The sequence below is a fragment of the Mastacembelus armatus genome, chromosome 9 (assembly GCF_900324485.2).
Source record: "Mastacembelus armatus chromosome 9, fMasArm1.2, whole genome shotgun sequence".
NCBI classification, from domain to species: Eukaryota; Metazoa; Chordata; class Actinopteri; order Synbranchiformes; family Mastacembelidae; genus Mastacembelus; species Mastacembelus armatus.
The window spans coordinates 1,333,699-1,350,166 of record NC_046641.1 but is presented as its reverse complement, the minus strand read 5'-3'; the positions used below and the strand labels follow the sequence as shown (position 1 = coordinate 1,350,166).

The window sequence follows — 16,468 nt, the reverse complement described above, 5'->3', positions numbered from 1 at the left end:
AGCCTGATGGCAGTGGGGATGAAGGATCTCCTGCATCATTCAGTCCTGCAGCACAGTGAGTCGTCCACTGCAGCTGCTTCTCTGGTTCATCAGGATGTTGTGAGTGTGGTCAGTGTATTCCAGGATGGCCTCTACCTTTTTCTGTGTGCATCTCTACACCACAGCCTCCAGTGAGTCCAGCCTCGTTCCAGTCACTGAACCAGCTTTGTCCAACTGCCTTGCACCCTTCTGCTTTATGCTGCCTCCCCAGCAGACTGCAGCATATGTGTAAAACTTATGAATTCACCAAGTGTTGGATTGTTCACCCACTAATAGGGAACGTGAGCTGGGTTTAGACCGTCGTGAGACAGGTTAGTTTTACCCTACTGATGATGTGTTGTTGCAATAGTAATCCTACTATCTGCTACCTGCTAACTTGCTACCACAGTCTGGTAAAACATGTGCAGCATCTTCCTGCAGATGTCAAAGAACCTAAGCCGCCTTAGGAGGAAAAGTCGTCTCTGCCCTTTTTTATATAGAACATCTGTGTTCAGTGACTAGTCCAACCTGTTATCCAGCTATACCCAGATATGTGTGGGATGTCACCACTTCAGTGTCCGCACCACAGATGTTGACTGGAGAAGGAGAGGATTTAGACCACCATTTTCTTGGTTTTAAAGGTGTGCAACAGGAGGCAGGTTTTGTGACTCCAGTCACTGAAGGATTTTGTTCAGACCCCTGTACTCCTCTTCTTGTCCCTTCCTGAAACATGCAACAATAGCAGTATCACCAGAATGACACTTTTGAGAATGTCTGCCTTTTTACTTTTTAGTGATTGTTGCAATATGAATAGTGAAGTTAATACACTCAGTAAAGCAATGAAGCTCACATTTCTCACAGAAATTACACAAAACCAAATCCCAGAGAGGCAGACTGACAGTAGATTATACTCCAGAACTAGACACTGCTCTGTTGCAGGCAGCTGGGCTTGCAGCTACGCCCTAACATGACACTGCTGTTGTATTTCTGTAACGTGATATCCTGCGTAGACATGGTGGACGGATACATTGTGGACTTTGCGTGGACCATGCTAACCATCATGTTCCATACACTGGGGCTGTGCATAGCCTACTGGGGACTGTATTACTGTGTTAGCATTAAAGGAACTGCTTTACTCCACTTTCTGGAGAGGACAGACACAGCACTCACATACCCAGACACATAACACTGAAATGGAAAAATCAATGGAGGGATGCATTTCTCCTTCTGTAGGCTGTTATTCAAAATCAGGGAACTAGTCCTGTTTCTAACATTGCAAATATGTATTTACAGTGGGTACGGAAAGTATTCAGACCCCTTTAAATTTTTCACTCTTTGTGTCATTACTGCCATTTGCCAAAATCAAAAAAGTTCATTTTATTTCTCATTAATGTACACTCAGCACCCCATCTTGACAGAAAAAAACAGAAATGTAGAAATTTTTGCAAATTTATTAAAAAAGAAAAACTGAAATATCACATGGTCATAAGTATTCAGACCCTGTGCTCAGTATTGAGTAGAAGCACCCTTTTGAGCTAGTACAGCCATGAGTCTTCTTGGGAATGATGCAACAAGTTTTTCACACCTGGATTTGGGGATCCTCTGCCATTCTTCCTTGCAGATCCTCTCCAGTTCTGTCAGGTTGGATGGTGAACGTTGGTGGACAGCCATTTTCAGGTCTCTCCAGAGATGCTCAATTGGGTTTAGGTCAGGGCTCTGGCTGGGCCAGTCAAGAACGGTCACAGAGTTGTTCCGAAGTCACTCCTTTGTTATTTCAGCTGTGTGCTTAGGGTCATTGTCCTGTTGAAAGGTGAACCTTCGGCCCAGTCTGAGGTCCTGAGCACTCTGGAAGAGGTTTTCTTCCAGGATATCTCTGTACTTGGCCGCATTCATCTTTCCTTCAATTGCAACCAGTCGTCCTGTCCCTGCAGCTGAAAAACACCCCCACAACACGATGCTCCCACCACCATGTTTCACTGTAGGGATTGTATTGGACAGGTGATGAGCAGTGCCTGGTTTTCTCTACACATATCGCTTAGAATTAACGCCAAAAGGTTAAATCTTGGCCTCATCAGACCAAAGAATCTTATTTCTCATAGTCTGGGAGTCCTTCATGTGTCTTTTGGCAAACTCTATGTGGGCTTTCATGTGTCTTGCACTGAGGAGAGGCTTCCGTCGGGCCACTCTGCCATAAAGCCCTGACTGGTGGAGGGATGCAGTGATAGTTGACTTTGTGGAACTTTCTCCCATCTCCCTCCTGCATCTCTGGAGCTCAGCCACAGTGATCTTTGGGTTCTTCTTTACCTCTCTCACCAAGGCTCTTCTCCCACGATCGCTCAGTTTGGCTGGACGGCCAGGTCTAGGACGGGTTCTGGTCTTCCCAAACTTTTTCCATTTGAGGATTATGGATGCCACTGTGCTCTTAGGAACCTGGAGTGCTGCAGAAATTCTTTTGTAACCTTGGCCAGATCTGTGCCTTGCCACAATTCTGTCTCTGAGCTCCTTGGGCGGTTCCTTCGACCTCATGATTCTCATTTGCTCTGACATGCACTGTGAGCTGTAAGGTCTTATATAGACAGGTGCGTGCCTTTCCTAATCAAGTCCAATCAGTTTAATTAAACACAGCTGGACTCCAATGAAGGAGCAGAACCATCTCAAAGAGGATCAGAAGAAATGGACAGCATGTGAGTTAAATATGAGTGTTACTGCAAAGGGTCTGAATACTTATGACCATGTGATATTTCAGTTTTTCTTTTTTAATAAATTTGCAAAAATTTCTACATTTCTGTTTTTTTCTGTCAAGATGGGGTGCTGAGTGTACATTAATGAGAAATAAAATGAACTTTTTTGATTTTGGCAAATGGCACCAATGACACAAAGAGTGAAAAATTTAAAGGGGTCTGAATACTTTCCGTACCCACTGTATATGGCTATTGTGGCCTGCCTTACATTGGCAAGAAAAGGTATGTGAGCCCCTTGGAATTAATCAGGTTTCTGCATTAATTTCCCATACAATTTGATCTGATCATCTAGGTCAAAATGTAGACAAAAACAATGTGTTTAAGATGATAACACACAAATAATTATCATGTCTATTGAACACACCAATTAAACATTCACAGTGCTGGAGGAAAAATTAAGAGAACCCATAGACTAAATATAGCCACGAGCGGCAATGACAGACCCAAGCCCTGACATGTCACCATCTGATATTACATTCTCAACATGGGATGTCCATCAAATGTACAGAACAAATGAGAGTGTGCCAAATTTCACAACCTTTAGACACAGGAAGCTCTAATTGCTAGCTTGCCACATGGTGGCTCTATGTCAGTCTACCATGTTGCACATGTGTATATCATCATAGTCATTCTCAGTAACCACTGAGGTTTGGTGTTTGTCAAGGAATGCGTTTTAAATTTATGGCACATTTCCTGTTTATTTGGTGTGATGTGTAAATTCATTGTAATGCTATTTCGTCATATTTCAATATATCAAAAAAGTACTTGCAATTTGACATCAGCAATATGTTGACATCATGCATGCCAAATTTGACACAAATCTCATGAAAGATGTAAGAGAAGTATGTTAAATTCCATTGTGTGTGAAAACACACAAAATCCCAAATACCTCACTTCCTGTTGGGTGTGGCTATAGCAACGTATATGCAAAAAATGTTTGTACTAGGGAGTTCAATACACCTACCAAGTTTGGTGTGTTTAGCTGAAACTACATGCCTGTAGTCTACATGGAGTCAGTAGATTGAACACCTGGAGTCCAGTTAGAGTGAGAAGAGTTTGGAGGTGTGGTTTGGAGCTACTGTGATTGATAACACTCAAACATTTTAAGTTTGCTGTTCATAAGAAGCATCCACTGATGTAAACCATGCGTCACAAAAAGGAGATCTCAGAAGACAGACGATCAACAGTAGTTGATCTTCATAAGGCTGGAAAGGGATAAAAAGTGATCTTAAAGTGTTTAGGCATCCATCAGTCAGCAGTTAGATAAGCAGTCTATAAATAGAGACAGTCTGGTACTGTGGCTACTCTAAATAGGAGTGGGCACCCAGACACGATGACTCCAAAGATACAACACAGAATCCTCAATGAGGTAAAGAACAACCCAGAGGTAACAGCTAAAGACTTAAAGACAACTGGAACTGGCAAGCATCTGATTTCATGAGTCTAACATATTTAAGGGTGTCCATGGCAGAACAGCAAGGAGGGAGCTGCTGCTATCCAAAAAAAAGTCATTGCTGCAAGCCTGAAGTTTGCCAAGAGAAACTTTGTAGTGCATAATGCAACTAGACAATACAATACTCTGTATTACACTGTATGTATGTATGGCACAAAACGGGCACAGCTTACCAACAGGTAACCAATAATGAAGGATGGTGGGGGGAGCACCATGATTTGGGCTGTGTCCTGGTTCACAGCCTGGACCTCTTGCCATCATTGGGGGAAAATAATTCCCCAGTTTATCAAAATATCCTACAGGATAATATCAGGGTGGCTGTCCACTAGCTTAGTAGAAGTTGGGTGATGTAGTGGGACAGTGATCCTAAATATCAAACCAACTGCACTGAGCTCCTCTCTCCTTGTCTCTCCCTCCCTCTCTGCTCCTCCTTCTATCCTATCCTCTCCTCTCCACTAAACTCTCCTCTCTCATCTCCCCTCCCCTGTCCTCTCCTCCCCTCACACATGTATATGTCACCATTGAATGTCACTAACTTTGTGCTCTCTCTCTCTCTCTCTCTCTCTCTCCTAGTTTGTGCTCCCTCCCTCTCTCTCTGTGCTCTCTCTCTCTGTACCTTCTGCAGGTGTCCCTGGTCCTGGAGCTGTATATCACTGATGTGCAGTTACTGGTCCCACCAACCTGCAGTGTCTATTTGTTGTTTATTGTTGCTGTTCTTTTCTCTCTCCCCTATCCACTCACCCCAACCGGTTGACGCAGGTGGCCGCCCAAACCGATCCTGGATCTGCTGGAGGTTTCTTCCGTTAAAGGGCAGTACGGTGGCTTAGTAGTCAATACTGTTGCCTCACAGCAAGAAGGCTCCTGGTTTGAAACCCAGCAGGGGCCTTGTAGAGTTTGCATGTTCTCCCTGTGCTTGCATGGATTTTCTCCAGGTACTCCAGTTTCCTCCCACAGTCCAAAAACATGTATGTCAGGTTGATTGGTGACTCTAAATTGTCCATAGGAGTGAGTGTGAGTGTGTGAGGTTGTTTGTCTCTATGTGGCCCTGTGATGGACTGGTGACCTGTCCAGGCTGTACCCCTGCCTTTCACCCAAAGAGAGCTGGGATAGGCTCCAGAAGATACCTGTGACCAGGAGCGTGTTTTATTTGTATAGCGCCAAATCACAATACAATCATCCCAAGGCACTTTACAAAAAACCCAAGAAATAATTGTTGTATCAAGAGTTTCACACAGTGAGGCTACAGCACTGTCAACAACATGATCAATTTGGTAGGGAGTGGGATTAAGGCAGCTGCCCTCCACTATGTTTATACTTGGCATAGATGTAAATAAAGATGGAATCATTTTCTTAAATTTGTTAACAGCGTTGTCAGATAAACATCTGCTGTAGTGGAATTTTCTTCCAAACGCTGCATGATCCATCATCTTAAATTCAAAAGTTATTAAAAATGATCTGACAAAATACAATTTGGGGGAAAAACTATTAAATGTTCAATTTCGATGCCATAGGTCAGAACAAGATCAAGGGTGTGATTGAAACAGTGGGTGGGCTTGTCAACATTTTGAGTGAAACCAATTGAATCTAATATAGAATTAAATGCAATGCTGAGACTATTATTTTCAACATCTACATGAATGTTAAAATCTCCCACTATAATGGCTTTATCTGAACCAAGCACTAAATCAGACAGGAAGTCTGGAAATTCAGTTAAAAAGTAAGAGAAAGGTGGACAGTACACAATAACAAGTAGAACTGTTTTTTGTGTTTTCCAGTTCAGATGTGAGGCTCTCAAATGAGTTTGAAGTGTTCTGAGGATGAATATTTAATAAGTTTAACTGCCTTTCACCCAAAGAGAGCTGGGATAGGCTCGAGCAGATCCCAGTGACTCTAATTAGGAATAAACGGGTATAGATAATGAATGAATTGAATTGAACATTCTGCCCTACAGTGATGTGTCACTATGGAAGCTTCTAAACCTATCTTTCTAACCCACAACACCCCCATTATGTCAACATCTATTTAGGTTAACTGTACATCCACAAAATGTGTCTGAAGTCACTGTACACTCTCTCTGTATTAAACTGGACCGTGATTGTTCCCTAACTTCAACATAGTGTCTAAACATAACCATATAGAAGCGCATTTATCCTGTAGCAACTGTGAGTGGATATCTTCTTCTTCTAAAGCCTTTTGCTCCTCTAGAGAGCATAGGACATTGACAAATGTCCTCCATTTCACTCTGTAAGTGCATATAGTACTACAAAAACGAATAGTTTGACAATAAACAAATAGAGTGGGGAGAAAAAGTGAAAATGGTCTGGGAGGAAGAGTATTTCAAAATTCCTCTTGAGTATTGTGCAGGTTTAATCTACAGCTACAGGAAACACTTGTTAGAAGTTATTGCTGCCAAAGTAGGTTCATCAAGTTTTTAATTATAAGTGTTCATTGATGTTTTCCACAAGAACTGAAAATGTTAAATAAGTACAGGAAATGGGGTTATTTCAAAGGGTTCAAATACTTCTCTTTAATCTGGCCACAATTACTTTATAATTTTTTTTATCATTGATGATTTATAGTTCAACAAAGTGAATAAAGTATATTTCTTTGTATTTGACACTTTGTCATGTTAGGAGTCTGTCAGAGAATATTGTTAGGGCAATGTTGTAACATTTTAATTTTGAAGTCGAGTTTGCTGTGATGTTTACACAGATATTATACAATTCTAAAGTCTACTATTTTTTAACAATACATATTTGTAAAAGGTCTGTTCATTTTGCTATGTTCCCAGCTGAGTCACTGTATTTCCAGCATTTGGTACAAAGGGTGTAGCCTGCAGTCAAACCATCACAGTTTGTCCTGGCAAACTTTGATCTTGTCCAGTGTCTCTCTAGACTGAAAGGGCTGTGGTTTGCTGCAGAATGTGAGGTTGGCTATGCTGCAGTGTGAAAAGGGTAACCTGATATCAGAGTGAATCAGTGGTTCTCTCAGCAGACATGCTATAGGCTGCTTGTGCTCAGCTGTTCCTGTCTAACACCTGTCCTCCTTCATAAGCCATTTCCTAACAGTACCAATCATATACTGAAATAACTGGTGCATTGTTGTCCTCTAAATAATTTTAAAGGTTTCCACAGGCAAGATAAGATAAAATACAATAAACTATCATAACATAGCATAAGCTTTATTCATCCCCAAAGGAATATTCAGGTAGTCTTGTAGTAAATTAGTCAGTCAGTAGTGAAAGTAGTCAGTAGTCAGTTGTCATCTGCCATTGGCTAAGGTGTTGTAGAGCCTGATGGCAGTGGGGAAAGAAGGCTCTCCTGTATCCACTGATATTACTGGATAAGGAGAGGGTTTAGACCTTCCAAAATCAAGTACCATCTACTTGGTTTTAGAGGTGTTGAGTAGGAGGCCGGTTTTGTGACTGCAGTCACTGAAGGCTTTTATCAGGCCTCTGTTTTCCTCTTCCTCTCCATTCCTGATACATGCAACAATCCCAGTATCATCAAAATACTTCTGTATTTATATTGTGTGGAGTTCACAGAAGTGTGTGTATTTTTTCTTATAGTGTTGGGAGGTGATCAGTGATGAGCATGGCATTGACCCAACAGGACATACCATGGTGACAGTGACCTGCAGCTGAACAGGATCAGTGTCTACTACAATGAAGCCTCTGGTAAGTTAAACGCAACACAACACAATTGTATGTGGAGTCTGCTGTGTACAGTGTGTACAAAAATTGAGCCTAAATGGAACAGGAGTGGAACAAGATTTCATTGGGAAACACAATTCGACAGGAAAGAAATAAAACTAGTTCAGTCCAAAGCAGAATCCTTGTGTCTTTTGTCTCTAAAAATTTGTCAGTTTAATAAAAATACCATGCACTCACTTTGCATTTCTAAAACAGAAACTATAAACAACATATATCCCATGATTTTGATAATGGCATTGCAATAAAATACAACCTGGTTTCTTTTTATTACTCCTTTTATTATTTAAAAATTACACCAGTGTCATACCACATGATCTTATTAAAGCATTATAACATCTGAACAGAATTGACATGAGTATACCAATTGTATCTATTTGCATTTTGCTATATTGAGCTAACTGTTGGAGGCAGAGAGCTGAATGCTGCAGTGTCCTGAGAGATGCTGAGTCATGGGACGCAGCACTGTTTTAACAGGGCTTTGCCAATACACTATGTGTTACCGTACTGTAAGCATGCACCAAGGGAAGTGCTTCATCATGTGGTAGCCTACTGCACTCATAAAAAAGCATCTAACAGCAAAATCTCCTCTCTGGTGCATTAAGCTCCTGCTGAGCCACTCAGACTGTCTCAACAAACCATTAAATGCACACACTTCATCCTCCCAAAGAAAGAGGTCAATGAATAATTGATCATTTATAGCACAAAGGCAAAGACCACAGAAAAACAAAAGTGACTTAGATCAAAAAGAATATCCAGCAAGTCCTTAAAAGCCTGCAGCATAGTGTTTGTATTAGAATAAAGCATGCTTTACTTATTAGCCAGTACAAATAGGTTAATAAATCAATCTTTTAGAAATCCTATGTTCAGGGATTCAAATTGCCTCCAGCAGAAAACTCCCCACACAAAGATGTTTTGGTTAGCCATTGACTAACCCAAAAAGTTTATTGTAATCATACATTTGACTGTTTCATTAAATGATCTGATGTTGGTCAATCTTACCAAATGACTCACTTTAATAAATTTTGCCCCCAAAAGGGATACCTGCAAAGGTCCAATGCAGAGAAGAAAATAGTGCTGTAGTACTAGTTTGTCATGTTTGCTTGCATCCTGACTCTGTGACAAAGGAGGCCTTTGTCAGATTACAATGCACATATAGTCTATGAACATGATCGGCTTACCGTGAATATTACTTCATAAGAAGACTATTTAGATTAAACCAGGCACATTCAACCTAGTACTATTTTCATCCCTCCACAAAGTCATTACTAGGTTGCTCAACAGCTAATCTACATTAAAATGTATGGTATCCACAAATACCACACTAAAAGCAGGACAGCTCCATAGAAAGTTTATATAAACAAATTGGTGACAAATGATGTTTCCCCCTTCATTCCTTAGAGACATGACTGTGACAACTGTATCAGGCAAGAGCGATGGCGTCACAGCAGAATTCTTGCCTGGCATTTGGATTAACTATTAATAATCTCATCTGCCCTCATTCCACAACTATACTTCACAGCAGCCAGGGCAATAAAATGTGTGCACACTTCTCTTCTATTGATACACTGTGTGCTTGAGCAAGCTTCTGTACAATGTGGTGTTTAAACTTCAAACTGAGGCAGACTTATTTATATTCATACATCTTAAAAGTACATGAGACGATGAATCTGCAAGATGCTCTATCTGAGGAGAAAAAACTGATTGGTGTAATACACATCCTGTCTTAAGATCAGTTGCATCCTACTAGTTTTAGGGGTAAAGCAGGGCTGGGTCAATCAGAGGCTATTGCCTAGTGGATGTTGCACCATCACAGCAGCTTTTCAATCCAAACTGCCTCACCCCTTGGAACATACTAAAACAGTGAAAGAGGAATTAGTAATCTGTGAAATGAGTAAACTGTACACTCACACGTCTAGCAGGCACATGATTTAAGATTACTATTGTAACGTTAATTACAACGCAGTCATGGCGAGTCACGTTGCAGCAGTTTTTCACTGGTGAAACTCGTGCTAAACTGGACCTTTGTATACTGTTACTCACATGGAATTTGATTCAGCGAGTATTGCTGTCTTATAACTCCAAATATTTCGTTTGATGGGCAAATGAAACGTGTCGCTGTCTTTAACAGACGCTAAACGGCAATAGTGAAATGCAGAATTAAATCTGCTGTCAGTGTTTCATTTCTCTTCCGGCCTCATGAGAGAAGTAGGCCAAAGCCTCCAGATTAGTCTTTAGTCATGAGTTTGCGATAAACGTGATTGACAGAGGAATTCGACCAATCATTAAAAAACATTCGAACATTTGATTGGTCTGAATTTCTGTCTGTAAAACTTGCTTGTGTTTTTCAGCCAATGGACATTTGAACTCAAACGTTAAGGGCGGGTCCGCTTGTAGTATAAAATAGGACGTCGAGGCGCTGGGCTCGCACATATTGATATCCAACGGTCTATTGTCTGTGCTTGAGCTCTACCTCCAGAAAAAATGAGGGAAATCGTACATCTTCAAGCTGGCCAGTGCGGAAACCAGATTGGTGCCAAGGTTTGTTATACTGCGTTTTCTTTGGATTAGTGAATTGAATAGTTTTATTCTGAAACACCCTGTTTTCTGGCTCTTGGAAGCCGGTGCTTTGTCCGCATAACGTTATGCGTCCTCTAAACCACACCCTAGGACTATCGTTTGGCCTGAGTTAGTTATTTATCAAGTTTAACTTTAAGATTTTAACGTTAACGTTAAACTAAGCGGGTTTTTGTTACGGTTTTGAAACATTTTTTTTGTTGAAGTAGACGTTTAAAAACTACTAAATGTAAGCATATTGTGGTATCTCTGAATTCATATATTCAGACTTTTGGATTTTTTTTTTTTAGGAGATATTAGAAACACTTTTAAATCTTACCAATGGGATTTAAGTAGCTGAATTATAAGTATTAACAGCTCTGTTGCCAACAAGCCATTGTTGGTTCCGCAGCCATTACCGCAATGCGAAAAAGGAAGTGCGCACTGGCGATAGAAATCACAAAATGCCTTGATTCGTTAAGGGTATGGTGTCATATTGACAAAACGATTTTTGTTCTTTTTTTTCCTCAAAGCAAATATAATTTGACTGCAACGTTAAATGGCGAGGCTCGGTTTTAGTCGCTGAGGCCTAGTTGGCAGTTTGAGCTATGCCGGCTTCTGCCTGGTGTAGGCGGTGTTGGCGGTTAGTGACGTAGGAAGAATTTTCAAATTCATAATCCATGAGTCGGCCAATAGGAAGTGAGGCCGCGCGCGCCAATGGCAGCATGGCGGGAAGTGAGGTTTCGACCTTGCAATATCTTTAGACTGATACATAAAAAATGAAACTTACAAACAAGTTTAACGGGTTCCCCTTAATCAACCTTATATATTCACAGAAGTCTGTACTTTTTCTCAGTTTTGGGAGGTGATCAGTGATGAGCATGGCATTGACCCAACGGGTACATACCATGGTGACAGTGACCTGCAGCTGGACAGGATCAATGTCTACTACAATGAAGCCTCTGGTAAGTCAGATGCAGCCCTCCTGTTTTTGGGTTTGACATGCATAGGATTATTTGGACCTTCTCATGTTGTCTTAATGTTGCTGGTGTTTGTAGGTGGGAAGTATGTGCCCCGTGCTGTGCTGGTCGATCTAGAGCCAGGCACCATGGATTCTGTGAGGTCTGGACCTTTTGGCCAAGTCTTCAGACCAGACAACTTTGTTTTTGGTAAGTCACTCACCCAGCTCCCTCATATGTGCAAATTTGTCCAGATATTTTCAGCTGCTACTCAGGATGTACCCTGAATTTAAGATTGATTCTTGTTTTTTAGGTCAGAGTGGTGCTGGAAACAACTGGGCAAAGGGTCATTATACAGAAGGAGCAGAGCTGGTGGATTCTGTTCTGGATGTGGTGCGAAAGGAGGCTGAGAGCTGTGACTGCCTGCAGGGCTTCCAGCTCACCCATTCCCTGGGTGGTGGTACAGGCTCTGGCATGGGCACCCTGCTCATTAGCAAGATACGTGAAGAGTACCCTGACCGCATTATGAACACCTTTAGTGTAGTGCCTTCTCCAAAAGTGTCAGACACAGTTGTTGAGCCCTATAATGCCACACTATCTGTCCATCAGCTTGTAGAAAATACAGATGAGACCTACTGCATTGACAACGAAGCTCTATATGACATCTGTTTCCGCACACTCAAACTCACAACCCCCTCATATGGTGACCTCAACCACTTGGTCTCTGCCACAATGAGCGGTGTCACCACCTGCCTCAGATTCCCTGGACAGCTCAATGCTGACTTGCGTAAATTGGCTGTAAACATGGTGCCATTCCCCCGTCTGCACTTCTTCATGCCAGGCTTTGCTCCCCTCACAAGCAGAGGCAGCCAGCAGTACAGGTCCCTCACTGTGCCAGAGCTCACCCAGCAGATGTTTGATGCCAAGAACATGATGGCTGCCTGTGATCCACGTCATGGCCGCTACCTGACTGTGGCTGCAATCTTCCGGGGACGCATGTCCATGAAGGAGGTGGATGAGCAGATGCTCAATGTGCAGAACAAGAACAGCAGCTACTTTGTTGAATGGATTCCAAACAATGTCAAGACTGCCGTCTGTGACATTCCTCCCCGTGGCCTCAAGATGGCTGCCACCTTCATTGGCAACAGCACGGCCATCCAGGAGCTGTTCAAGCGCATCTCTGAACAGTTCACGGCTATGTTCAGGCGTAAAGCTTTCCTCCACTGGTACACTGGTGAGGGCATGGATGAAATGGAGTTCACTGAGGCAGAGAGCAACATGAATGACCTGGTTTCTGAATACCAACAGTACCAGGATGCTACTGCTGAGGAGGAGGGAGAGTTTGAAGAGGAGGCTGAGGAGGAGCTGGCCTAAAAAAAAAAAAAAAAATCAAGCTTTCACTTACAATAAAATGTAATGTTCCAGGTCTTTTCCAGTTTTCAGTGTTCTGTCTGCTGTTCGTGTTAATAAATTCTCTGCACATGTGAAGTTTGCCTCCCTGATTTTTATGACTTGGTATTATACTGAAAAGAATGTCATCATAGTTTATGGTAGATTAGGTTTTTATTTAAGCAGATGAATTACACTGCCTGAAGCTGGCAGTATACCTTTTGACATGTGGCAAATAAACTAAACTGTCAAATCCATAAGTTTGAGGAAAGTATTGCTTTAAACAATTTAAATAGTTCTGATGCACATGCTAAGCACTTAAAGATCAGTCATAACCAGAAATGTGATCCATTTCAGCCTGGTCAGTCTACTACATAAGTCACATTGTGCACAGCTAACAGCTTAGATGGGTTTTGTTTATACCAGGTCAACCTCATACCTCTGCTCAAACACTGTTAGCTCCATACTTAGATGTACAAACTTTGATCTTATGACAAAGAAATTTGCATCTGAATCTTTCTAACATATACCACGTTTTCATATGGTGGTACACTAGATTTTTGGGTTGTGGCCACACGGTGGCAGTGTTAGCTACGATATTCTTTTTAACAAGATGTAGGTGAGTATAATTATGGCCAGTGCCAGCAGTGTCCAGTAGCACACTTTCTTCACCTGTCCCTCCAAGTCCTGCTTTGGTCCAAAGCGTGATACAAAGTCTCTCTGTCAGAAACAAGAAAGTACATGACATCACATCAAATGATACTTTTCACAATATGTAGTGACAAACTGTCATTAAGACAGTTTAGTAGTAATTAGAGAGCTTCTTCTCTAAATGCAGTAAGTATTCTCAAATCACATAAGGTCCAAAAATAACTTAAATGGCTCCAAGGTTGGGTTAGAAAACAGGTAAGGCTTTTTAATAAACTACTTAAAAGATACATACAGGAACGGAAGTACTATACTAGATTGTTTACCTAAGTATCAATAAAATAAAACTGCCAAAATTCCATTGTTGGACTACTATGTTACAATTTAATTGAATTCAAAATTTTTCTTCTTCAAACTACAAATGCAAAATTAGCACTTAAGCACTTATGATTATTAAAATATGCTTAACAGTGTGAGAAGTAAGGGTACTCACTATACAGTATTCACAATAGTATATCATTGTTCTATTATTGTTGATGCATTATTATGTTAACCATGTTAATGGCAATGGTGGAACCTCCAACTGCCAGCTGTTCTTTTCTCTCTCCTCTATCCACTCACCCCAACCGGTTGAGGCAGATGGCCGCCCAAACTGAGCCTGGTTCTGCTGGAGGTTTTTTCTTCTGTTAAAGGGAGTTTTTCCTCTCCACTGTCACCAAGTGCTGCTCATAAGGGATTTGTTGGGTTTTTTGTTTTTGTAAAGTGCCTTGAGATTATTTGTATTGTGATTTGGCGATAAACAAATAAAACTGAATTGAACTGAATGACATGGAAAAGGAAAACTACTTTTCAGAAGGTCAGAGACAAACCAGGGTCAAGATGGTACCACCAGAGTCTGGGCAAATATATTGAAGCTGTAATGTGTAGTCTGCAGTGTGCACTGTACCTGCTGGGTTCTCAAAGGGAACAGGGTGTAAACACCATATACAGAGGGTGGAAGGAACAGTGTCACATAGCAATATTTTGCTTGAGACCCTGAGTTTTAGCAGTATTGTACTGGAAACAACTACTTCACACCATCATTAAAACCAGTTAACATTTAATTAAAACAATCCCATCACACAAATGTGAAGGGATCTTGTCAATTTAGAGAAACTGAGAGAAAATGTTAGCCACAGAGTTACAAATAAGCAGGCTTTTACCAGGCAGTTGTGAAAGACACTATAAAGTCGCATCATGGGAAATGTAGGATCCACTGATTTTGGAGCTTAACCCACACTATTCTCACTGTTTTTGACATGAGAGCGCAGGGATGTAGGGCTGCCCCAATTAAAAATTCTATGTTGTTATATTAAAGAAAATTGGCTTCTTTTATCTTCTCTGTAGTAGCAGATATTGGCATGTGGACACTTACCCATCCTCCTTTGTCTCGTATTTCTGGGCAGATGACCCTTTCTACATATGCCCCCACACACTCCTTTAGCTGGGGCAGCACCGCAATCATGTCCCTCTCACGGCAATGCAAAGCCATCTGGCCAGCCAGCACATACACCGACAACACAGCACTCCAGGCCAGGTCCCTGCGCTGCACCCCAGGGGCAGGGGGAAAGAAGTGTTCATCCAGGATACTCATGAGCACGGGGCAGGCCGTGTTCTCTGTCACATCCTGGAAGATGCGAGGCCAGCGCCTGAAGAAGATGGGGAAACGGTTGAGGAGCTCATCTCCAGCATGGCGCAAGGCTGCAGTGCAGGGAGTAGGGGCAGGGCCACTGATCCCATCTGCCCCTCCTGTAGTTACATAATCTATGTAGTCATGGGCCATCAGAAAAGCCTCTCTCACCAGTGGGTCAGGACTATTCAGGCCCAGTCTGGCCTGTGGGACTTCTGACTGACACATGGTCACTTCTAGCTGCCACTTCACTTATCACCAACCTGTATCCTCATAAGGCCAAAGATTACAGCTCTGTTGCCAAGGAGCACAGCAACTTATCACATCAATTTGTCATGGTGATGTGGGGATGCTGTTAATATGAAATGTAAAAAAAAACCACATTTGTATAGAGGGGAGAGAATAAACATGCATTAAAATAAACATGCATGAAATGTATTTTCAACTCACCTACTCTTCAATAAGGTGAACACACACCAAAGCTAAGGAAAGAGCCAGCAGGTTAAAGTGTGTCAAAGAGTCCTGAGGATTGTATCGGTTTGTGTTGCAGTCAGACTGGGTCACCCAGTCCCCTCACCAGCTAAATATAGAGGCCTTGTTGGAAACTGACACTGATCTCTAAAACCTTGTGTACAATCATAGCTGTCCTGGCAGATATTCCTGTTCCAGCACAAGCAACAGTGCTAAATAAAGAACACAGAGGACCTGCACACTGATGAGGAGCAAATTGACTTTAGTGCAAAGGTGTGTTGTGTGAGTTATAGTGTCTTTTCTGTTGGGACTTTTTTTATCTCATTTAATGCTGTGTTTTTATCATGAACATTATGTGAATACATTTTACCACTCTTACATTGGTGAGTTTTATACAAAATTATCGCCTTACATTATACTATAATTTGAGAAAGTAATTGTTTTTTACTCATTGGACACCTTCTGGCTCCAATCCCCAATAAATTATGATCTTACATGGGGTTTTAAAGGGTTTGTTTATCCAACATAAATAAATAATTTTAAACGATTTATTGAGTAAGATTGGTTGTTAGGGATAAAGACCTTTATCACAGCAGATATTTGGGCATGGCAGTATGTAAATAATTAAATTAATGGTAGCTGTATTCTATGCAGCTCCCTTGATTTCACAGTCCTTGTATTACTCATACTTATTTTCCTTAATTTTCTATTAAACTGGGAATAAATATAAAAACAAGGTAGTTCCATTGAAAACTGTTGACCACTGTGGATTAATACAACATCTAGATAGATAGATAGATAGACAAAAAAAAAAACAAAATGATAAAAAATGGTGAACAGATCCTTTAAAGGTGC

The 16,468-nt window shown here is 41.4% G+C and overlaps 2 protein-coding genes across 3 annotated transcripts; one reads left to right on the top strand and one right to left on the bottom strand.

Moving 5' to 3' along the window:
• The first annotated feature begins 10,312 nt into the window (after positions 1-10,312).
• tubb2b (tubulin, beta 2b) lies at positions 10,313-12,924 on the top strand. The gene is made up of 4 exons (XM_026321144.1): positions 10,313-10,462; positions 11,334-11,442; positions 11,536-11,646; positions 11,750-12,924. Exons 1-4 carry the CDS (start codon positions 10,406-10,408, stop codon positions 12,808-12,810), a joined length of 1,338 nt encoding a protein of 445 aa, XP_026176929.1. The 5' UTR covers positions 10,313-10,405; the 3' UTR covers positions 12,811-12,924.
• Positions 12,925-12,986: 62 nt separating this feature from the next.
• On the bottom strand, positions 12,987-15,733 carry bcl2l16 (BCL2 like 16). Of its 2 annotated transcripts, none has more exons than XM_026321145.1 (3): positions 15,593-15,733; positions 14,888-15,494; positions 12,987-13,545 (listed from the first exon to the last, which is right to left on the bottom strand). In XM_026321145.1, the coding sequence occupies exons 2-3, from the start codon at positions 15,368-15,370 to the stop codon at positions 13,417-13,419; spliced, it is 612 nt and encodes a 203-aa protein (XP_026176930.1). In that variant the 5' UTR covers positions 15,371-15,494; positions 15,593-15,733; the 3' UTR covers positions 12,987-13,416. The 2 variants fall into 2 exon arrangements, with proteins under 2 accessions (XP_026176930.1, XP_026176931.1); XM_026321146.1 differs by having other exon boundaries at positions 15,597-15,702.
• Positions 15,734-16,468: the final 735 nt, after the last annotated feature.

What these genes read in the sequence shown, in the direction of transcription:
- tubb2b (XM_026321144.1), top strand. Translation starts at nt 10,406, where the DNA reads ATGAGGGAAATCGTACATCTTCAAGCTGGCCAGTGCGGAAACCAGATT. An exon ending in GAAACCAGATTGGTGCCAAG is followed by an intron (nt 10,463 to 11,333) that starts GTTTGTTATACT and finishes ACTTTTTCTCAG; the next exon opens with TTTTGGGAGGTGATCAGTGA. An exon ending in ACCAGACAACTTTGTTTTTG is followed by an intron (nt 11,647 to 11,749) that starts GTAAGTCACTCA and finishes CTTGTTTTTTAG; the next exon opens with GTCAGAGTGGTGCTGGAAAC.
- bcl2l16 (XM_026321145.1), bottom strand. Translation starts at nt 15,370, where the DNA reads ATGTGTCAGTCAGAAGTCCCACAGGCCAGACTGGGCCTGAATAGTCCT. An exon ending in TACGAGACAAAGGAGGATGG is followed by an intron (nt 13,546 to 14,887) that starts GTAAGTGTCCAC and finishes TGTTTCTGACAG; the next exon opens with AGAGACTTTGTATCACGCTT.